Below are 25,045 nucleotides of genomic sequence, written 5' to 3'. Positions count from 1 at the left end.
TTTTCGTTTTTAATAGCAAACTACTGTGCCTCACACTGAGATCTCGCACATTTGTTCCTTCCTTTTTTTTTGCTGAAAAAGGGACCAGTTCTCAGAAGTAGCAGAACACATCTTTTCTGTGTATATTATGTTGAATACGAACCAAAATAAAACATTTAATCAAACAACAGATCTGACGTAGCACACTCGCCGTCCCTTCCAGAACCTGAATGAACACATAAAACAAAACCAGAGCTTGGGAAAAAGTTTGAATTTTGAAAATTGAATTTGGACCTTGGATCGAGAGAGGATGCCCACCATTGCTTTAGTATATCCTGAGACTTCATTGTATAAAGATAACCATCACTACACTGAATTATATCCAGATATGAACCAGAAGTCAGTACATATAGTATGTTCAAGGACTAACACACTTCCAATAATGAACACTTGAATAAAGTCTGTCTGCAACATTACCTGTAGCTCTCAAACATTTTTCAGAAGGAGTCCTGTATACAGAATATATATATACTGTATATGTAATGACTTATTTTGTCATATATTCAACATGACCCTGATGCATGATTCCATGGGATATACCATGCAGGACAATGAATCAGCTTAATTCTAATTCATCTTTCATTTTTTTTTCTGATTATCGGAAGATTAAACTACAGACAAAGTTCCGTATTCTGATTTTGATTTCTTAACAGACACTTGTGGAGGTGACGGTTACAGCTTTGAGAGGAATTCTGCTAACGGGAATTTCCTTGAACCACTCCTAGGCAAACATGGAATGAATTTATGGGGGTAAGTCATAGAGGGGGAGAAGATTTCCACATGGTGCTATCCACCCACTCTAAAAAAACACCCTATTACTTTTGCAGAAAATGAAGGGAGGAGGCAGAGTCAAGACTCCACAATATACAATGTTGTTCTGACATATCTGCTTTCAATGGTGCTGGAACAGTCGAAGGAGGTCTGCACGAAACTTTCAAAGAGGAAAGACACACTTTGAACTACTTGGACAGAGTCTGAAATACCAGCAAAATATGAAATAACAGCACAAAATGCATTTGTTGAGATTACCCCACCTCATATGGACTATGTGGTGTTTACATATATTATATACCCTGTTTCCCCGAAAATAAGACCTAACCTGAAAATAAGCCCTAGTATGATTTTTCAGAATGCTCGTAATGTAAGCCAAAATAAGCCCCACTTAAGTGAAACCCTGCCCTCCACCCTTGTGCAGCAACCAGAAGATGAGATGACAGCATTTGAATAAATGTAGATTGCTGTACATGACAAAAATAAAACATCCCCTGAAAATAAGCCCTAATGCGTTTTTTGGAGTAAAAGTTAATATAACAACCTGTCTTATTTTTGGGAAACAGGGTATGTGTATGTAAATAAACCACACACATAGATTACTTCTATTTTGATTATGAAAAATGGAGGAGAGTTGACTTTAGAATTAACTGGGCATGTTTTATGCATCTTCACAGAGTCACAGCAGGTGAAAATTAGAACCAAAATGCATTAGGATTAGAATAATTTGCTTGGTTGAATTTTACAGTTAATTAAATAATTTGTCATTTGGCTCTAAATTGTTCTTTGCATTGATCTCCTTCCTTTCCCCAGGCAAATATATCGTGTTCTACACCAGCCATTCTCATGGGGGATGTGCCCCCCCGGGGGGACCCTGACACATTTGAAGGGAGCCACAAACTGGAAACATTTCTTCACAAATCACCTTATAAGGTTCATTCTTTGACTTATACAATCCTGATTTCTTTCATATTGTGTTTATCCACACTACAGGAAACTACAGGAAAATATTTCTACTCATACGTAATTACTGAAGGACCTAAGAAGTGCAAATATATTAACAGCAAATCACAAATTATTCCACAATTTGAAGTTTACTGACTTGCACATCAAGGAGTTGGCAGAATGCCAAATTGTTACAAACGAAACAAACTGTTTGACTTTTGCAATCTGGAATTATGAAGCTAAAAGGAACCAGTTCATGAGGTCACATCGTGTAGGACAGAGCGTACAGGACTGATGAAGTACTGGAAGTTCACCTTGGGAGTTCACTGGGCACAAAAGCCATCTGCCCTGTTCTAAATCTCTAACTCATAATCTCTTTAACATTATAAAATTTACAGCTGTTTGCTGTTGCAGAGATACTAACCACTGCTGACAGATTAATGGAAGGAGCAAAATGAGCGTGGGGGCTGGGTAAGACCACAGATGTTATAAGTCACCATCTGAAGACTGCCTACCCGAGAGAAGATTAAATCCTCAGTCACAACAAGCACAAAATTCTAGCTATATTAGGAGCCAGTAAACCTAAGGCAGATAATGATGAACTGGTATTGCAAATGCACCAAGAGAGAGATTTGCAACCACGTTTTTCCTCTGAAATTAGCACACTATTTTGGGGAAATGCACAATGATAATATGAGCACATTTGCACTGCTTCACAATCAAAACAAGTGAAGAGGCTTCAAATTCATTCAGCAAATTGTATCAATCCAATAATCCTCATTGTATTAACAATCACCATCTTATAATTACTTGTAATCAAAATACTGACTTAATTATTCGTATGCCAGTGATACCCAAAGTGGTATGAACAAATTCCCCACAAGCATCTGACAAGCATCAGAAGTCAGAACCCTTAACTATTTTACACTAAACGGATGATGGCAAAGTCACTTACACTGCTGTACAATAATCCAGGCTTGTTAATCAATTCTAAATACAAAATCATGGCCTGAAGAGGGGACAAGGAAGTCTATTAAGATATGTACGCTTTTATATATTAAAAATTGAACTCACGTGCCATTTTAAAATCCTCAACTTTTTCACAGCGTGCAGCCACATCCGCTGTAGAGCCTGAGCTGTCTTCATTGTGGCAGTCTCTAATCTGTTAAGGGACTCTGAACATCCCAGTCTTTTCATCAGTTTCTACCACTCAAACATTGTTATGTAATTCTAATACAATAGTGCCCTACATACTCGGCCAATCCTGCCATCATTTCACATGGTAACCTTTAAAAGCCCCAAACTTGCACCAATGAGAATATACCCTCTTCCTAAACCATTGTCACTTTTCCTAACTGGAAAATAATCCAGGGAATAATTTTAAATTCCTATTTAAATAACTTCCGGATGTTTGCCACTAGGCAGGCATCAAAGTATAGCATCTTCTTCCACTCCAAAAAGGAAAATGCAGCCCTTTCTGAACTGGGACCATAAGAGAAGCAGAAAACAAAAAATTGGAAGCCATCACTTAGGACACCAACGTTGTAAACTGGGCAATATACTCAAAAAGTTACCTTTTGGGGGGGACTACAATTCCCAGATACATCAACTTGCCAGGAATTCAGGGAAGATGTAGTTCAGAAAAACAACTTTTCCCTACTTTGGCCACAATAGTATTTAGCATGCTTCCAAGTACCGTTACAAAGCAAGGAGATGGGGACAATCTACACATTTAGATGACTGCTTCCCCTATATTGCTAATGAATCCCATACTAAACTCATGGAATTTGCTTCTCAGTTAAGTTCATGGGGGCGACCTATTCCACCTCGTCTGACTTTCCGTCATCAGTATGAATGTGGACTGGGGTTGCCTCTCTTTTATTTTGTGTTAGGTAAGCCTTCCTCTCCTGATCTTCATCTCTTACCAACAGGCTGCTTGGCCCACTCAACGGGAGAGTGAGCCTGCAACTCAACAGCACCATCTCCTGGCTGTCAAAGCAATGCCAAACTCTTTCTGAAGCATCCCTCAGGGTTTGTACAGAACACCTCGGCTCACGCCTGTCAATCCAACAAGGTAGGGAGAATATACAAAGTCACATGGGGAGATGCAAGAGAGGCCAACAGCTGAGTCACAGCCAAAGGATATCACATGTGCCTTTCCCTAGTCAAGCTCATGCCTAAGGAATCTGAAGAGTCATCAATCACAAGAATTTGCAAAGACATTTGCAGTTTCTATCAGGGGGATTTCTCAGTTTCTAAAAATTCTTTCTCACAGGAACTCACATGTAATACTCTGCGAATCACTTGTTCTTATAAAGCCACTGTATGGGGAATAGTTAAGACAGCAGGACAGAAGAAGATGATAGGATCGCTCTCTTTGAATTTTGAAGAACTCTTGTGTGAAAGACAGATCAACCTTATTTTCTGCTGCCCCAAAAGGCAGGACCTGAACCAATGGACCTAAATGATTAAAAAAAGGAGACTCCAGCTAAACATTGGGAGGCACTTTCAGATAGTAAGCACTGCTCAGCCGAGGAGTGCTGGAAGTTTTTAAACAGAGATTGGGTTACCATCCATCAGTGAAGCTCTGGCTACAGATTTTATGCATCATCAGGGAAAGGGTCTAGATCAGGGGTCCTCAAAATAGAGCCCACAGGCAACATCCGGCCCGCCAGCTCCTCCTCCACCCATCGGAGCCGGGGGGGGATTGCTAGAGAGGGGGGAAGCCTGACATAAGCCATCACCCGACCCCGCTGCCTTTGCAAAGGCACCAGAGCTGGGCGCTGGCTTTTGTGCCTTCCCCCCTCTTCTCTGTGTCCATCACCTGCAGCAGCTTGCAGGAGCCTCTTCTGACCCAGGGCACTGTTCTGTTGCATCACGAAGCACCTCTAGCGGCTGCAAGAGTGGTGCCGAGTCTACTGAGAGAGGGGGGGAACCTCCTGGTGTCTCCCTCCCATTTTGCCCCAGAACTTCTTTTTGCACCCTCCCTGCCATCTCATCGGAGCAGCATTCTGTTGCGCCTCAGCTGTCTTGTCCCAGCTGGGCTTCGGCCGCCCCGTGAGTGAGGGAAGCTGGGCACCTGTTTATATGGGGAGGTCTGGGGGTTGGGAATCGGGGATAGGGCCAGGGGGTTATTGTGGTTATTGTGCTTATTAAGGTTTTGTGGCACCAGCAGCATGTAGGACAGAGGGCTGTCAGATCCTCTGATCAGTTTCGAGTTGCCTCGTGGCGCTGCACTGGAGGCCTAGTGTTTTTGTGCTGCCTCATGGTTACGTGGGAAGCCTAGGAGTTTGGGGTGTCACAGTGTCTGACTCTTCGTGACCCCATGGACCAGAGCACACCAGGCCCTCCTATCTTCCACCGCCTCCCGGAGTTGTGTCAAATTCATGTTGGTTGCTTGGATGACACTGTCCAACCATCTCATCCTCGGTCGTCCCCTTCTCCTCTTGCCTTCACACTTTCCCAACATCAAAGTCTTTTCCAAGGAGTCTTCTCTTCTCATGAGATGGCCAAAGTACTGGAGCCTCAGCTTCAGGATCTGTCCTTCCAATGAGCACTCGGGGCTGATTTCCTTTAGAATTGATAGGTTTGTTTTCTTTGCAGTCCAGGGAACTCTCAAGAGTCTCCTCCAGCACCACAATTCAAAGGCATCAATTCTTCGGCGGTCAGCTTTCTTTATGGTCCAGCTCTCACTTCCATACAACACTACAGGAAAAACCATAGCTTTGACTATTCGGACTTTTGTTGGCAAGGTGATGTCTCTGCTTTTTAAGATGCTGTCAAGGTTTGTCATTGCTTTCCTCCCAAGAAGCAGGCGTCTTTTAATTTTGGGGCTGCTGTCTCCATCTGCAGTGATCATGGAGCCCAAGAAAGTAAAATTTGTCACTGCCTCCATATCTTCCCCTTCTATTTCCCAGGAGGTGATGGGACCAGTGGCCATGATCTTAGTTTTTTTGATGTTGAGTTTCAGACCATTTTTTGCACTCTCGTCTTTCACCCTCATTATAAGGTTCTTTAGTTCCTCCTCACTTTCCGCCATCAGAGTGGTATCATCTGCATATCGGAGGTTGTTGATATTTCTTCCTGCAATCTTAATTCCAGCTTGGGATTCCTCCAGTCCAGCCTTCCGCATGATGTATTCTGCATATAAGTTAAATAAGCAGGGTGACAATATACAGCCTTGTCGTACTCCTTTCCCAATTTTGAACCAATCCGTTGTTCCATATCCAGTTCTAACTGTTGCTTCCTGTCCCACATATAGGTTTCTCAGGAGATGGATAAGGTGGTCAGGCACGCCCATTTCTTTTAGGACTTGCCATAGTTTGCTGTGGTCCACACAGTCAAAGGCTTTTGCATAGTCAATGAAGCAGAAGTAGATGTTTTTCTGGAACTCTCTGGCTTTCTCCATAATCCAGCCCATGTTGGCAATTTGGTCTCGAGTTCCTCTGCCCCTTCGGAATCCCGCTTGTACTTCTGGGAGTTCTCGGTCCACATACTGCTGAAGCCTACCTTGTATGATTTTGAGCATAACCTTGCTGGCGTGTGAGATGAGTGCAATTGTCCGGTAGTTGGAGCATTCTTTGGCACTGCCCTTCTTTGGTTTCACTTAATTGGGGCTTATTTTGGGGGTAGGGCTTATATTACGAGCATCCTGAAAAATCATACTAGAGCTTATTTTAAGGTTAGGTCTTATTTTCGGAGAAACAGGGTTGTGCATTAACAGAAATCTACCCAGAGGCCAAGTGAACAGAATTGTTAATTTATGACACAGAGATAACCCTTGAACTTAGTATTGAAAGGCTCATTACTAGATACATCTGCAGCAACTGTGCATTTGGAACAAAGCAACTGGCGTGTGAATTAAATTGATTTGTCGCAGCTGCTAAAGATGCTGCCTGGTGTCCAAGAGCAGACCAACATACTAGCGTTCCACTAGAGGGTGCTAGTAAGTAATTGTTTGACCATCTTTTTCACAAACTGTAAGAACTGTAATGGGAAGCAGTCTCCTTCCCCATAAAAACATACAGAGGAAGTCAACTCTGAACAGTAATGCAAGAATACTACTGCTTTGACCCCCTTTTCTGTTCACATATGTGAATAATTTTCATTTTTATTCACTATAAAAAAGGTAAAGGTTCCCCTTGACATTTAGTCCAGTCATGTCCGACTCTAGGGCGCAGTGCTCATCCCCATTTCCAAGCCATAGAGCCAGCGTTTGTCCATAGACAGTTTCCATGGTCATGTGGCCAGCGCGACTAGACACAAAACGCCATTACCTTCCCACCGTGGTGGCACCTATTTATCTACTTGCATTTTTACATGCTTTCAAACTGCTAGGTTGACAGGAGCTCACTCCGTCGTGTGGATTCGAACTGCTGATCTTTTGACCTTGCAGGCCAGAGGCTTGCGGTTTAACCCACAGTGCCACCACGTCCCATCATTATTCACTATAGTCTATAATAATAATAATAACTACAGGTATGTGCCATTAAGTCAGTTTAGACTTCTGGCAATCCTTTGCAGCAGGGTTTTCCAGCTGCACCTGGGAACTGTGCAGCTTGCCCAAGACCTTACAGGTTGGCTCGACTCACAGTAGGCACAGTGGGGAATCTGACTCCGAACCTCTGGCTCTGTAGTCAGATACCTCCACCAATCACCTATTCAGCCAGTTACTACAGTCTATTGGGGGTCTATACAGTTTGATGGGGCCACAAGAGAAGGCCCTTCTCTGTGGCTGCTGCCAGGTTGTAGAATCATCTCCCTCAGAGGTAGGTGGGCCTACTCTCTTTTATCCTTCTGATGACACCTCTTCAGGCAGGCTTTTAATAACCATGACTGAGTTCCTGGATACTGATTTTTTTTGTTTTTCTCTTTGTTTCCAATTTTAATCATTTTAATTACTTAATGGATTTTCATTTATTCCAGTTTAATTGCTTTTTAATCTGTAATTTACTATGTTTTCAATATTACTTGTTTTAACATTATGAGCCACCTTGGGTTCCCTTCACTGGGAGAAAAGTGGCATACAAATGATACAAATTATATAAAACAGTAAATAGCAGGCAAACCCAAAAACACTAGTGTACATTTTAAGTGTTTTCATGCACTTGTCAGTTCTGCGACCTCAGAAAGTAGTGTGCAAACAGGGATTCCACAACCCAGAAAGCATAACAGCCACACCAGAAAACTTTCTGGAACTTCTTTGAATGTACAGAGTGCCACAACATTTTTATCATCATCATCATCATCATCATCATCCAAAAACACCAGACATAGTCAAAATTATAAAAATATTGCATGGCATTATATAACAGATACAATTTTTAACCAAAAACCTAAGTATCTGTTAAATATAGGCACAGTATGTACGCTGTTCCTAATACTGCTGTTTTTCATAGCTCTGATGGTGTGATTTCTGAGATCTGTTACTGCTTATAATACTGGGTGAAGTTTCTTGATATTGCTCCCAAAGCCCCAATGACTATGGGGACCACTGAAATGTGTTTCATTCACAAGTGAGATGTTTTTGATTCCCAGGTCATATTTAGTTAGTTTTCCCAATTCTTTATTTTCAGCTCTGGCATACTCTGGAATTGCAATGTCAATGATCTGAGCATTTCTTCATTCTATTACTACTACGTCTGGTGCGTTATGTTCAAGGTGTCTATCAGTTTAGATCCAGAAATCCCACAAAATCTTGACTTCCTCATTTTCTGACACCTTCTCTACCTGATGTTCCCATGGGTTTTTGGAGGCTGGCAAGTTATATTTTTTGCATAATGACCAGTGCACTAATCTTGCCACTCTATCATGTCTAACTTTGTGATCTGTTTGTGCAATCTTTGGATATTCACAGTTGAGGTGTCATACAATTTCTTCTTGCTTTTGTTTTGCTTATTGTCTGAGAAGCTATTTACAAAATCAAATGAAGGCAATATTAAACAGAAAGGTGTACAGGTGAGCACCCATATAAAACAGGCCAGACAAATGTTAATTAGAAAAGGAGTGCCACAGTGCTAGGATACTTCCATTTCAAGCATGTCAGCCTAACAGAATCTTGCCCAGGAAAGATGTTTACAAAGATCTTGGGCTCCAGGCGAAATTACAAGATGACAATAATCCTCCAAATTACTCTTTACATTTTAACATGCGAAGACCAGATTGGCAGATTAGGATTCCAGGCTTCGTTCCTAGCAGGTGTTCATCTAAGGCTGCAAATTCCTATAGCCCAAGTCTCAATGAACCCAATTAGACATGTGTCAGAGCGCACCTAGTATGTTCAGATAAAGATAACAGAATGTTGCAGAACCTTCTCCAGAGAAACACCTTGAATGAATGTTCATGGAAGAACACTAATTTAAAGACTAATACTCATAATTGCTTTAGACCAGTCATTCCCAATAAGGACCACATGGCTCCTGGTGGGGGGAGGGCTGGCACATTTGAAGGGGGTGTTCTTTATACACCACCTTGTAAGTCTCGTATTGCAACTTATACAATCCTGATTCAGCCTATATTTCCTTCATATTGCATTTATGGTAATGGCAAAAAAAAAGTTGAGAATAGCTGTTTTAGACATTTATTTATTTATTTATTTATTTATTTATTTATTTATTTATTTATTTATTTATTTCCCGCCTATCTAGTCATTTCCACCACTCTAGGCCTTACCCAGAAAAAACTGACCTAGGAAGCTGTAACTGCCACACTGTTCTACCACTATTCTACATATTCCCCCAGGAAGACAATGCACTTGTGACATCTGTCCTGCAGCTTCTTAAGTCCCTGCAAATAAAATTCTTCCAACTGCTGGTGTAACCACTCATTTGCAGCATTAGTTGTCTTCAGAACATTCCCAAATCGTTGTCCCTTTAGGTGTTTTTTGAGTTTGGGGAGGAACAGTTAATAGTCAGAAGGAGCCAGTTCGGGAGAATAGGGTGGAGGAGGCATCACTTGAAAGCCTAAGGACGTCAGTTTTGCCACTGTTTCACCTGCAGTGTGTGACGAGGCATTGTCATGCAACAGGATGACACCTTTGGAGAGCTTTCCTCAATGTTTTTCCTTGATGTTTCACCTCAACTTTGTCAATAAAGCACAGTAATATTTTGCATTGATGGTTGAACCCCGTTGGAGGTAGTCCAGCAGCAGAGCTCCCTTCTTATCCCAAAAAACTGTTGCCATTTGCTTCTGCACTGACCTTTGCACTCGGAACTTCTTTGGCCTGGGGAAACCACTGTGCCTCCATTCCTTAGACTGTTCCTTTGTCTCAGGATCATGACAGTAGATCCATGTCTCATCACCAGTTACCAGTTTGCCCAGGAAATCTGACTCATTTCTTGCAAAATGTTCCAAAACAGCCACCGATGACTCCACACATTTCCTCTTTCATTCAGCTGCCGAAAGTTTGGGAATCCACTTTGCTGCCAGCTTTCTCATTTCCAAGTCGTCGTGGATAATGACACCAGCTCTCTCACATGATATTCTCAGATATATAGCAATATTTTTGGCTGATATTCAGCAGTCCTCCATGATCATGTCATGGATGGCTTTCACATTTGCAGGCACAGAGACAGAAACAGGCCTTCCACTGGGTTTCTCACTTTCAACACCAAAATGGCTAGTTTTAAAACTGACAACCCAACATTCGACTATTGCATATGAAAGGCCACTGTCACCCATAGCTTGTGACATTTCATCATGGATCTGATGACAATCCACATTTCATCATGGATCTGATTTGCACCTTTCCCTTGGAGAAACAGGAACTTGATTATGATCTTATGCTCTTCCACATTGAACTTTTTTGGAGGTGCTACCATGTTCACTTTGGACCTGAACATGAAAGGTAAGTTAAAATCATAGGTAATTGATTTTTGCACCATTGAATACAGACAAATTGGCCAATACACCCTGCAATGTATAGCTTCCTGGCTCAATTTTTTTATATAAGGCTCAATACTTGTCAGCATCTCCAGAAGGCAAGTATCCAGGAAAATATTAGGTATGTGCCATTTGGATTTTTTTTTTTACTCAACTCTCAGAATTCTGCAAGAATTTCTCAGGGAGAATTTTGGGAGTTCCCACCCACAGAACAGCACCTACAGAGGCCTTCACACACCTGTACAGTGGTGCCTCGCATAGCGACGTTAATTCGTTCCGCAGAAATAGCTGAAGAACGAAAATGTCGCTATGCAATATTAAAAAGCCCATAGAAACGCATTAAAACGCGATTAATCCATTCCTATGAGCTTAAAACTCACCTTTAAGTGAAGATCCTCCATAGCGCCACCATTTTCGGTGCCTCTTAAGCGAGGAATCCATGCGAAAACACAGCGGGCAGCAATGGTTTTTTCCCGGCGGCCATTCTGAAACCGCCGATCAGCTGTGCAAAAATGGGCGCTTTGCAATGATCGCAGGGAACCAATCATCGCAAAGGGAAATTCCCTCATAGGGAACATTGCAAAGCAATCACTTTTGCGATCGCAAAAAATGCATTGCTAAGCAATTTTGTCGCTAAACGGAGCGATCGCTAAGCGAGACACCACTGTGTTTCATTCCCATCTTGTAGACTTCATTCATACCTTTTACCTACTTTCTGTTGTTAATGTACAAATGCACCATGTACAAAGTCATGATGCTTTCTGGAAAGCATCACACTGCCCTTTGAGCTCTATGGAGGGTGCCTCATGGAGAATTATGACATCCAGAAGGCACTGTGGCATCTTCTCTCTCTCTCTCTCTCTCTCTCTCTCTCTCTCTTTTTTAAATTTTTATTTTATTTTATTTTTTGCTTTGGTCCTAAGGAGCAAAATATAGTGTCTGGAGGTGTGGGTCTTTAGGCTAGAACTCCTAGAATTCTGCCTGGTGAATTTTTAGAGAATTCTGGGATTTGGATTAAAAAAAATTGAACATCTCTAGAAAATACTATATTTATAAAAAGAGTTGATCTCTTTAAAGTGTTTTCCGCTAAACAGTGTTTGCCAGGTTCAGCTGATCAATCACCATCTTGGAAGACTCCTGGGATGAGAATAACTGGTAATTAGGCCTGAAACCACTTACTATTTGGATTTTTAGAATTCCAAATTCCAGAATTCTCCATTCTAAGATTTCGACACCTAAATTGTTCTCACCTGAAGAAAAGTAAGCCAAAAGGCTCAATGGGCTAGGATAGGCCAAGCTCTGGCCCAGCTGCTTGTTATAAAAGAAAGTTGCCCAATGCTGGCTGGGAGTTCCAGTGCTATAAAAACAATCAGGCCAGAAGACTTTATGAGGTGGTCTTAAGTCTGTGGGTAGATATGTAGTCTGTTAAATCCTACACATATAGCATTTTTTTTACAACGCCTAAGATTAATTCCATCACTATACTAAGACTGTATTTGAATTACTAATATGCATTTAAAACATTTACATCCTTTACCTGAAAAACCTAGAGCAACTTGTAAGATAAGTAGTATGACAATCTAAAACAAACTAAAAGCATGATAATTTAAAACATAGTATAAAAGGAATAAGGGATAGAAAGTGATAGGAAAAAACATAAGCTAAAGTTAGAAAGAAATAGTTCAGGTGGCTTGCTGGAATGGCCATTGAGACAGAGCTTAGGAAAGAATTAGAAGAACAGAAACATGCACACAAAATTTGTTTCTAATTTTTTAATTTTTTTTCTAGAAACAAAATTTATTTATTTCTAAAGAATGAAAAGACAATCGACCATATTACAAATGTTAAATACAAAACTATTCCCCACATGTCTCCAAATCACATATATACCTTTCCCCATCACCTTTTAAAGAAATATTGACCAACAATCTAAGTCTCTTTTCAAACCACGTTTCAAAGTCTATTTTGTCGGCATACTTTAATAATGGCTTCCAATTTTCTGTAAATTTACTATGGCTTATTTCTCCTCTATGTACTCTTAACTTTATTAGTCATTTTTTCCATCAGCAATGTATGCCATATTTTACTTGTGAATGCTTGCAGTGAGAGATCTTGGGCTTTTTTTCCAATTTTAGCTATTTCAGATCTTGCGGTGCCTATAAGATTTGCAACTAATTCTTTATATTGTAGTTTCTCATTTCCCCCTGTGAATAGTGAAAATAACAATAATGTTTCATTAATCTCTATTTTTTGATTAGTCAGTGTTTCTATCCATTTAATTACCTCCAGCCAAAAAGTTTCTATTTTGGGGCAAGAGATCCACATATGTTCCAGAGTTCCCTTTTGTCCGCAGTTCCTCCAGCATTTATCAGATATATCTTTATTAATTCTATGTAGTTTTGTAGGGCATAATGTCATCGATGCACTACCTTTAGAATCGTTTCTTTTGCACTTACTAAAACAGATTTATATGGATATTTTTTCCAGATTCCTGTCCAAATTTCTTCAGGTATATTAATATTTAAATTTGTTTCCCGCACTGTTTTAGATCCTCCACCTTTTCCATATTCTTTCTCAATGCTTTTATATATTAGTGAGGTTAGTCCTTTCTTTTTATTTTTATCTTTTTGTATACAATATTGTTCAAATTCAGTTAATGTTCTTAGAAGGCCAGTTTTTTGTTGTAAGTAAGTAGCGAAACGTATTTCTTTTATTTGTAGCCAATTGCTTTTTATTTGCTTTGTTTTGGTTCCCCTGAGTCGAATAAATCATTAATTCTATATATTCCAATTTGCTTCCATTCCTTAAATTGTGCATATTTCTCTTTAGACTTAAAATCTGGGTGATCCATGAGGGGACATAAAGGGGATACTGGGGGGGCAATGTTTTACTATGTTTTCTCCATATCCTTAATGTTTCAGAAATGAATGGGTTCTGTATTTGTTCTCCTTTTCTATTTTTTTTTTGTAGTATAAATATTCTTGTTTACTATGTCCGTTTTCATTTCACTTTCCATTTTGACCCAATCAGAATTTTTACAAATCTCGTCTATTTGTATAAATTTAATAATTTGGTTTATTTGCAAGGCTTCATAATATTTTTGGAGCTGTGGTATCCCTAATCCCCTCTTTTGACCCTGTCTATATATGACACTATTTATAAATCTTATCTTCTTTCCCTTTCCTGCAATAAAATTTTCTAGCTTTCCTTGCCATAGTTTTAATTTTTTTTTTTTAAATCTGGCTGTAATGGGATATTTTGGAATAGAAATTGAAATTTTGGTAATATATAAGATTTAATCAAAGCAATTCCCCCCAGCATTGATAGGTTCAAATTGACCCACTTTGTCATTTTTTCTATTGCGAATTTAAATAAATTTTTATAATTTTTGTAGATTAATTGATTACGATTTTTTGTTACCCATATTCCTAAGTATTTAAAACTTGAATAACGTAACTCTAAATGAGATGCTTTTCTAATTTCATTTTGTTCACTAATAGGAATATTTAAACATAATAATTTAGATTTTTGGAAATTAATTTTTAAACCTGTATATTGTCTATATTCCTCTAATATTTCTTTTAAATGTTCTATTCTTTGTAATGGGACCTCCAAAAAAAGGAGCATATAATCTGCATATAAGTTTATTTTGTATTGTCTATTTTTTGTGGACAGTCCTCTAATGTTTTCATTTTCTCTTATTTTTGTCACAAGAGGTTCTATTATTAATGCAAATAGGATTGGAGACAAGGGATCGCCTTGTCTAGTTCCCCTAAATAGTGTAAATTATTCAGATTATAATCCATTAATAAGTACCATAGCACCTGCTCCTGTGTATAATTCCTTTAAAACTTTAATAAAATTTTTAACCATATTCATTTTTTCCAACAGCTCAAACATGATCCATTCCACCCAGTCAGAGGCCTTAAGGGAATCCAGTGAGAGTACTGCCATCTTCTTTTTTTCTTTATTGGCTGTATGTATAATATTCAGTACTCTCCAGATAGCATCACACATTTGTCTTCCTGGCATGAACCCATATTGATCTGTATGAACATATTTACAGTGGGGTCTTGACTTGCGAACTTAATCCGTATTGGAAGGCGGTTCGCAAGTCAAAAGGTTCGCAGGTCAATTCTGCATTTCCCATTGTAATGCATTGAAAACCATTTGATCCGTATATGCTCTTTTCCGTCCATAGAAAGTACTGTTTCTATGGCGCGGGACCCTGAGGAAGGGAAGGGAAGGCGTGCCGTCAGTCGGGGCCCAGAACGGGCAGCACAGGCAGAGCTGGTTGCGGGCCCGGACTTCAGAGGAGCCGGGCCACGGCATGGGGCTCAAAAGTCCGCTGGAGCCCCTCCTGTGATGGGGATCAGCTCGGGCCGCACAGAGGCTGCCCTCAGGAGCCAGCAGGGTCCTCCCAGGGACCAGGAAGAGGTGTGGTGGGCCGGGCAGGAGGGCTGCCTCCCCAGCCGGCAGGATCAGAGCGCGGAGCGGCAGCACGGGCGGGCCCCGCAGGAGGTTCACGATGATGAAGGCGCCCCTGCTGCCTTCTGCCCGCGGCCCCGCCAGCTCGGGCCGAGCCGCCAGCAGCGTCGCCGTGGCCGCGTGGAGGCTGCCCTTGGGAGCCAGCAGGGTCCTCCCGGGGATGAGGAAGAGGCGTGGCGGGCCGGGCAGGACAGCTGCCTCCCTGGCCAGCGGGATCAGGGCGCGGAGTGGCAGCTTCTGCTGGGGGCTCTGCAGGATGACCATTGTGATCGCCGCTCCTGGGAGGGCAAGCGCCGGCTCCCTCAGGCACCCTTTCACCGGGCAGGATTGCCGCCCTTCCTCGTGTGGGCCGAGTGGCAACCTCCCGCCTTGCTCCCGGCTCCTCCCCAGCGGCCTGAGGTTCGTACGTCAATTCTCCGTTCACAAATCAAAATGGATTTTTGCGGACAGAGAAGTACGTAACTCAAAAAGTACGTACCTCGGGCCGTTCGCAAGTCAAGACCCCATTGTAGTTACAAAACTACTACATGCACAAAATGTGTAATAATTAACAAAGCTCCAAACCAGAGTAAATCTGATCAACAATCCATTTATGGGACAGGGTTAAAGACAAGATATGTTTGGACACAGGTTTAAGAGCATTCTCTGTGTTTTTATTAGCAAGTATGACAAATTCTGAAAACAGTCTATACTAAAGAGGCAACCCTATGAGTGCAGATCCAAGGAAGCAATTCTTCACAGTTAAACTATGGAATTCACTTTCAGAAGATCATGCGATGGCCACCAATTGGGATGGCTTTAAACTGGGGTTGGAGGTATTTGTGGAATAAAACCTGTCAATGGCTGCTAGCATGATGGTTAAATATTATGTCCAATATCAGAGGCAGTATACATAACTATCAGTTCCTTGGAAACAGGAGCTGAGAGGGAGGATGTTTCACTCATGCTTATGAACTTCCCACAGGAACCTGTTTGGTTACTATGAGGAGAGAGAATGCTGCACAAGAAGACTGATCTGGGCAGTTTTTTCTTTTTTGTTCGCTAAGGAAAAATTCCCACTAAATACAAGAATCTGAGTAAGGACACTCGAGTTGCGATGAAAATTAATCTGTATTTTGATCTAGGCACCTGGTCCTTTTAATTACTAGGCTCAAAAAGGTTGCTTTTGATCTTTCAAAAATCTTCCAGAGACCTTGAGTCCCCCACCTCTGTTCAACAACCACCTCCATCCTAAGCCCACACTGGGCAAATGTTTTTTTCTGCACAGTAAAGATTACAGTAAACCTTCTGAAGAGTGGTCAAGATTTTGTTGCTGTTTTTGTGGAAGGAAGTTATTTTTGCATAGCTTAAATGAGATGGAAGCCAAAAGACAGCTTTGTTTCATCCTTCAAATAACAGACATTTCCCCGAAGAGCTGATTTGCTGACCCAACTCCAAATATTGCTGCTGCATCTCTAGCATCTAATGCTTCCTAATTCAAGTAAAAACAGGTGCCTATCAATTTGTGCTCCATTGCTTCAGACAGAAGTTCTTATTAGTTGAGTTCATCCAGATGCTGCTGGACTATCACCTTCATCATCCAACACTCAATGTGCTGGCTAACACTAATGGGAAGTGCACTGTAATGATATCTGAGGGGCCAAAGGTTGTCCACTGACATTCTACTGCAAGGTAAACCATAGGTCTAGCCGTATAGACTTCTCAAGTGAGTTAGGGCAAGAAAATATCAAGGCTCTAGATTATTTATAGAGCCTTCATAGATAGATAAAGCCCTTCCCTCTTAACAGGGCCACTTCTACATGATTAAAACAATGGAAGGGGTGGACCTGCTGTACTCCCCTCATTGACTATGAACGACACATATCTCCATGGCGGGAGAATAGAGGTATAGTCTTGAGTGCATTGAGACACCAGTTGATGAAGCACTGGTTCACAGTACTTTTCCACTGCCTGAACCTAACCAGCTATTCTTGGGTTCTGCTGGAAGCAGCCTATGTTTCTAATTTATTTAATAATTAGCAATAATAATTGTGTGCCATCAATTCTGACTTATGGTGACCGCTTTTTTCCAGGGTTTTCTAGGTAGAGAATACCCAGAAGTGGTTTACCGTTCCCTTCTTCTGGGCGGTGCTCTGAGACTATGTAGTGTAGCTTGTCCAAGGCCACACAGGCTGGCTCTACTCCCAGGAGGCACAGTGGGGAATCAAACTCTCAACCTCTGCCTCTGCGGTCCATGTATAAGACACCACCATGTATAAGACCTCCCACTTTTCTAACCCAAAATTAAGAAATCTAAGTGGAGCTTAGCAAGTGGAGGGGGAAAGCAGGGATCAAAGTGATGCAGAATCACTTTGATCTCTGCTCTCCCCTTCACTTTCTTGCCAAGAAAGTCCTGCTTTCCTTCTCCACTTTCTTGCGAAGAAAGTGGAGGGGGAAGGCAAGGATCAAAGCACTTTAGTGATTCCTCCTTTCTCCCTCCACTTCCTTGCGAAAGCAGGAATCATCAAAATGCTTTGATTCCTGTTTTCCCCTTCCACTTTCTTGTGAAGTTTTACAAATTCTTTCTTGTGAAGAAAGTGGAGGAGGAAAGAACATTCTGTTACATATACTCTATAGTTAAGCATAAGGTTAACTTTCCACATTCTTTCATGATTTAGGCCTCCACTTCTTCAGACAGATTAGTCCTCTAACCTAACGTGTTGCACAGTATTGCTGCATCTTTTTCTACAATGCACATTTATTTATTTATTTATTTATTTATTTATTTATTTATTTATTTATTTATTTATTTATTTATTTATTTATTTATTTATTTAATACCCTGCCCATCTAGACTGAAGTCTACTCTGGGCGGCTATTAGAATTCTAAGTCTAGACACAGTTATCCTCAGACAAACAGCTTTTGAAGCACTATGGGGCGGTATATAAGTAGCACGCTTTTTGCTTTGTTTTTACATCTTAGTTGTCTATATTTGTTAACATTTGACAAATGCTCTTACCATTAGAAAAGCATCATCAGATCTCACCAATCCAGTCAGCTGTCACTTGGCCTGATAACATTCGTCACATCAATTCTTGTTTTTTTTCCTTTTCTGGGTTTCTTCATTGGGTTTTTTGGTACTCATTCACACTAGTCTTTTCTGACCGGCACCATAAGTTGGAACAAATGAAAATTCTCTTTCTTCTGTCCTATATGGTTCTGGGTCACTGCAGGCCCTAATACAGCACATCTAGGGCCATATTGACATCAGAATCTCTCCACAGCTTCCTACAGCACAAGGAGTGGCAAGCACTACAGGCCAACTCCAAACCAAACATTGGACAGCAGTTAAAGAAATCATTTGTAAAAGGTTGTCGGTCATTACCAACCATCTCTCCCGCCCTGTAAATGTATGTACTCTATAGGTACAACTACCTGCACACAGCAACTATGAATCTTAAAAGGAAAACCTATACACCAATCTCTGTGAAATAAAGGTGTGTGAGCCTTGCAAATCTCCTGGCCCTTTCCCACTGCAGATCTTGAACTTATAATGTAAATATTATTCTGAATAAACATTTGCCTGTATTGCTCATGAAGCCATCACTGCATCCCTTAGAAGAGGCTCATTCAAAAGGTGACATAGGGCAAAGTCCCCCCCCCACTCCTTCAAAAACTGTTCAGTTGCTCCTTTTCTTCATAACCTCTTGCACTGAAGGAGAAAATATACACTTCTATATATAATCACGTCAACTGCTCTGATAAACAAAAAGATATGGAAAGTACTCATGACCTATGCCAAGCAGGTGAAAGTTTCTAGCAGCATTTTGTCTTTTACGGCTGACAACAATATTAACCAGCTTATCCACAATGACATAAACCAGCATTAAAAATGTAAAGGAAATGCTATACAGGGGTGTGCCCTTTAATTAAAATTTAAAAATAGAATTTTCTGCTGAGAAGGAATGTTTGACCTACTTTTTAAATTAATATAAGATTCATTCATGGACGGGTTTTCATGATAAGCATCTTTTGTCATGCTATTTCCGAGGTGTTTTTTTAAAGAATGCAAATACTGTACATTAATTACCTTTCAAAAGGTGGCACAGCATACATTCTGAAGGACAACGTACAACTTCTTACCCCTCATGGATTTTTGACTACAATTTCCATCATTCCTGACCACTGGTTATGCTGGTTGGGTCTCAGGGGAGTTGTCTAAAACATCTGGTGGGAGATGGCTCATACAAATCATGGTTTATGATACTGCTGGGTTGGACCAAAGACTCAAGCAACATTTGCTTCTTTTCTTTCCAAGTACAGAAGAAGCAGGATTAAAAACGGACATATACAGCATAAATTAAGAGTTCCTGCTGAATCAATGTTGGTACTGCATTCGAAAACATTGAATACAACTGATTTAGAGGAAATGATGTGTCGTGCAAAAAGTGAACACTGGAAGCAGCTCTACTTTTTTAAAAAATTGTATACCAAATATTCAGAACCAGTGAGACATTCAACTATGCTTACATACCCATAACCAACCAATGTTAAACAAAGTGTAACAGTGATTCCCAGGTCAGTTACAAACAAAAATCTTATGACAAAATGTAATCATAGTTGTGGTTACAATAAAACATGGACAGAAAATAAAGTTATGTTTCTGGACTGGAATCATTAGCAGGAGCCCCGCTTCCAGCAAAAGGCAGCCCCAGGCTTACCTGTTTAAATATATGTTATAATGCAACACAGGCAGGATTATGTGGCTGAGGCACACACTGCTTTTCAAGTTAATAAAATTATCACTTGACACCAATGGCACTTTATTAAGTGTATGGTGTCATTCTCTTAGCCCCTCTGCTAATAGAGAATAAAAATGAATCAATCCATCATGCACTGAAATTGCAATATGTCAGTGTTTCACTAACAACACAATTCCAACAGGCATTAGCACCACAGTATCTATAAATACAAGATCAAAAGCATTAAATAGTCCTAGCTTTCCAGAAAGTCTTCTGTACTTAAGTACTGCACAAACATTTTTCCCCCAAAAGCTAAGTTTCTGAACAAATTCTGAATGGCTTTTAAGGGCAACTCTTGAGTGGGATATAATACAATCAAGCAAGTATTCATATTTAATTATCCAGTCATACTGAAACAAAGTTCAAAACAATGATACAATTGTTAAGTTTTTATTTGCTTCTCAGTGCCATTGTTATTAATCCCCATTCACTCCCCTATCCTTTGACCTAGGCTTTACTAACAAAATAACAAGTCATGATGGAACAAACCATGTTACTTGTAACTATAATTTATCTCTCCTCACACTAAGATTACACTTCACCAGTTTAGAAACATTTCTTTCTTGCTGGTGGCGTTCAACCAACTGCTGATGCTAGTAATTTATGTTACAACCTAAATATAGGAGCCTTAATGTATATTCTTCCATACCACCAGCTCTGTTTAAAACGTTTCATACTGAATGAAGTCATTTAACTGAGAGGTGAATTAGGACAATTGCCACAACAAGAAACCTCTTTGCTCATTTCTGAGGATTTTCAGACACTGACCTCTTTGTCTTTTGTATAATCCATTGTAAACTGTTTGCACTGTAACTGTTAGGTCGGGGCAAGAGAATGTGAGATCTGGGCAGAGGAGGGAGAGTGATGCCCAATGACAGAGGCGTTAACTTGCTTGATACATTTGCAAAAGCCTTTTCTCACTAGATTTCATTAGTCAGGAGACAAAGCAGCCATTGATCTCCTCCAAGGCCCCATTTTACTGTTTTCTTTTTTCTCCCGCAGTCCTTATCGCTTCCTTGGCCTCATTGTGATAACAACCCAGGGAAACAAACTGTCTATATGAATCCCTCAGACCTTGCCCTACTTTTGTACAAGCAGCCTGTGCCTGCATCGCATACCAACCCTTTGGCATCTCCTTTCAGCATTTTTCTTTGCAACCTCCTTCCAACTGGCAAACTGCACAGTCCTGCCCTTCAGCACCAGCTGGCATTTCTCAACAGTCCCAAGGTTGTCCCTACCAGGCCTCTGGTAATACCTGTATTGGTGCTCAGAGGTGGCTGCTAACACTGCTCGGGAGCCCACTGCATTCTAGTTTGGGCTAGTCTATGTAGGCACCCATTTAAACCTACTCAAGAGTAGGCTGTCTTCACTCCTCTTTCTGATTTCTTTTTCTCTTTTTAACAGAATGCAACACATGATTTTTAAATTTTTCTTTAATATCCCTGCCAACATCTTAGGCTAAGTAATACAGATAATCTGGTATGATTTGTTTGATTATTTTACTGTATTGGAAACAGATTCAACACACAACCTGCCCTGAAATGCAGACCTCTTAGCTAACAACATACCACTTAGTGGCTTAGACATCTAGCTGCAGAGCCGAAGGTTTGATTCTCCCACTGTGCCTCCTTAACAGGGGCTGGACTTGATGATCCATAGGGTCCCTTCCAGCCACAGAGTTCTCTTATTATTATGTATACAGAGCAAACCAAAGACAACAGAACAGCAGCCCTTCCTAGCCACCACAACCCCCCACAAGTTTGTGAAAATAACGTTTTAAAGATCACCATGCACTTTAAAGGAAAAGAAGCTATAGTGGCCAAAGTTCAATCTAAACAACAGTTCTTACACTTAACAGTTCTCACATTTAACTATCAGTACATAAGGGAAAACACACATTGCAAAAAACAACCACCTGGCCATCATGTTCAGATACTCAGAGTAGTGTAATGGATAAAGCTATATAACTAGAACTCAAGAGACCCAGGTTTGAATTCCTGCCATGAAAACTCAATGGGGGACTAGAATTGTTAAAACCACTCCTTATTTACCTTGAAAACTCTATTGGGGGCTCACAAAACAACATCGTGTTCAATAAAGAATGTAATGACCTTATATATGACTGGTCTGATTATTTGGTCTAATTAAGTCTTCTTGGCAGTGTTGCTTTCTACAAGCCTTCCCCAACCTAGCAGTAATCATCAGATGCTTTGGACCATAACCTCCAAGTCTCCTGTCAACAGGTCATGATAGCTGGGGCAAATGGGAACTGAGGGACAATAGGCTATTTTATACAGTTAGACTGAGACAGGGCACTCTCTACAGCAAAATCGCAGCTATGAAACTCTTTTCTGAGGGAAATCAAGCTGGTTCATCCCGGGTGAGCTTCCATAAGAGCTAAAATTGTACTATTCTGCATTGTCTTTGGGTTTTTTAAACTTTTTTTCAGTTGGACTTTAAAATGTCTTTTGTTTTTCAATAATGATTTTAACCTATTCTACTTTACACTGCTTTGGGAACCCTGGTGGCCCAAAAAGTGACTCACAAAAAAAACAGAACATGTAATAGATTGCCGGCTGAAATCCTGTTGCTTAGCATAATAAGGTGCACTGTACTAGGCCAATTGAATCGGTCAGAATTTATTAAGTCTTGTTCACAAATTCAATTAATTCAAATGGGCCTACTCTAGTTGTGACTTACTTTAATGCAGTAAGTCACAACTGCAGTAGGTCCATTTCAATCAGTGGAACTCAGAAGAGTTGACTCACCAAACCCCCAATGATTCAATGGGCCTACTCCAGTGTGCCTTACTATGCTGAGCAACAGGATTTCAGCCATTGTACCTAGCTATATAACATGCCAGAAGTTTTACATGCACAAGACAAATAAATACAGGATGTGAAATAATATGTTCACAGTCTCTACTATTGCAACTCCAACAACACGAGCAGTTCTATCCTGGACAGAGGACTGATTCAAGGAGAGAGAAAAAAATCAAGCTTTTCCTGCTTTTCTGGTTAGTCTGCAGTGTTTATTGTCAGCAGAACATCATTAGAACTCCTGGCCTGCAATAAGGAATATCTGGACAGCCAGACTTCTTTCTCCAAAGGTTTCCCCAACAAGAATAAATCCAGGAGAGTACCCGAAATTCTCTCCAGTTGTCTCTCTTAGTTAGCACAGATTTGGAGCCATAAAAGGAAAAATGTGTTCAACCTGGAAGTGACTCATGGGAACTTCTGGATGGCCTCAAGCTTGTCGCTCACCCTGTTTCCATTATCTGTACTGTACATCATTATGTACAGTACATGCTCACTGGAAGGACAGATCCTGAAGCTGACGCTCCAATGCTTTGGCCATCTCATCAGAAGACTCCCTGGAAAAGACCCTGATGTTGGGAAAGTGTGAAGGCAAGAGGAGAAAGGGACCACAGAGAACGAGATGGATGGACAGTGTCATCGAAGTGACCAACATGAATTTGACCCAACTCTGGGAGGCAGTGGAAGACAGGAGGGCCTGGTGTGCCCTGGTCCATGGGGTCACAAAGAGTCGGAGATGACTTAATGGCTAAACAACAACAACAACAACAGCAACATGATAATTGCTTACCTCCCTTGCCTAGCTAAAAAGCCATGTGTACAGAAATATAAAGTGTTCTTACATGCTATTCAGTCATTCTGTATACCAAAGATGTGAAGGGGGGGTAAGGCACTAGCCCATTCTCCCACACAACATGGAGAGGAGTCAAAAAGGCAGAGCCTCCAGAAGTTCTCCACTCAAGGTAGAAACCAAGAAAATCAGGGTTCTACATCATGCACATTGTTCTTCCTTTTCCTGTATGCATTTCGGAAAGATTGAACAGGACTTTGGTGAAGCTACTATATAGTGCCAGCTAATAAACAGGATGTGTAATATAATTTCTCCTTATAGTGGACTGACTAAATCCAGTGTTACCATGGGCAGATTCCAGTTACAGGAGTTTCCTTTCCTCTCTTTTCCCCCCCCCTGGAACTCCCTCCATGTCCCCAAATCTGATTCAAAGGACATTCCAAGCTCTGGTGCGGATGGAGGTTTCAGCTTATTGGGGGTGGGGGGAATCTTATCTGCCAGTAGTGTCTATTCTGGTGGCAGCAAACATTGCCAGACACAACATTGTCAGTCTAAATCCTAACAAAAACAAGGCTCCACACTCAGATAAGATGAAAATCGTGTTTTAAACCCAAGTTTCGCACACAAAGTCAACCTGAGTTTCTACAATGAAGAGGCTCCCAGAGTGGAGACTTGAACCCAGGTCTTCTGAGTCCTGGTCCACCACTCTATCTGCTACATCACACTGGATATTCCCTGTTTTAGTGCAACAGAAAACAGAGATCGTCGTCGTTTAGTCGTGTTCGACTCTTCGTGACCCCATGGACCAGAGCACAGAGATATTCCTGTCCTAATAAAACTGGAACTAAGATTGTTGACTAAATCTGCATATTTCATTTGGAACAGTGGTTCTCAGCACACTGAGTTGTGCTCACAATTTTTTAAAAACACTTACTAATTTATTTTATTTTATTTATTTTATTTATATCCCGCCTATCTGGTCGGTTAAGACCACTACTAAGAATTCACTCTTTTCCCAATCCCCACGCCTTTCCGTGAATGCCATCTCCTATTGATCCCACCTACATCTGTGAGGTTTTCACACAATACCAACATTCAAGTGTTTCTCCTAATCCCCATTAACTTACTTTGAGTAATAAATATAGCAATACAACGCTATAATACAAGATATAATGTCTTTCTTGGAAAAGGCAATTGTTTTGTTTTTACTTTGTTGGGATTTGGGTCCTTTGATACTTAGTAGAACACAAGTTTAAAAAATGGCTAAGAACCTCTGAAGCAAAACAGTTTAATGTAGCACTATCACTCTAAACATACAAGGGAAAAATATTAACTCTGACTCACATATATCCTCCCCAACCACATTTCAATGTGATCCAGTTGTGCGTTGGGAAAATAAACACTGAGCACCCTCTGCTCAGCAACTAAGATCACAGGATCTCTCTCAGCTTAACACTCCATTGTGTTGCATGGATGGGTGTGGGGGGTGAGGGTGGGGAGGCCCAGATAGTTAAATCTATGTATGTCATCTTGA

The 25,045-nt window shown here is 40.8% G+C and overlaps 1 protein-coding gene across 6 annotated transcripts in view; it reads right to left on the bottom strand.

The window, feature by feature from the left end:
- TJP2 (tight junction protein 2) overlaps positions 1–25,045 on the bottom strand; it is a 103,000-nt gene that overhangs the window by 42,106 nt on the left and 35,849 nt on the right. The window contains exon 1 of one of the 6 annotated variants that reach the window (XM_072992180.2): positions 2,830–3,916. The exons of the other annotated variants lie outside the window; for them this stretch is intronic. Coding sequence (XP_072848281.2) covers positions 2,830–2,952 — 123 coding nt within the window. The 5' untranslated portion in view covers positions 2,953–3,916. Of the gene's footprint in view, positions 1–2,829; positions 3,917–25,045 lie in introns of those variants that run through there. 6 annotated transcript variants of the gene reach the window in all.

Source organism: Pogona vitticeps, chromosome 2 (genome assembly GCF_051106095.1).
Source record: "Pogona vitticeps strain Pit_001003342236 chromosome 2, PviZW2.1, whole genome shotgun sequence".
Classification (NCBI taxonomy): Eukaryota; Metazoa; Chordata; class Lepidosauria; order Squamata; family Agamidae; genus Pogona; species Pogona vitticeps.
The sequence above is the reverse complement of the archived record's forward strand: the minus strand, read 5'-3'. Positions and strand labels throughout refer to the sequence as shown.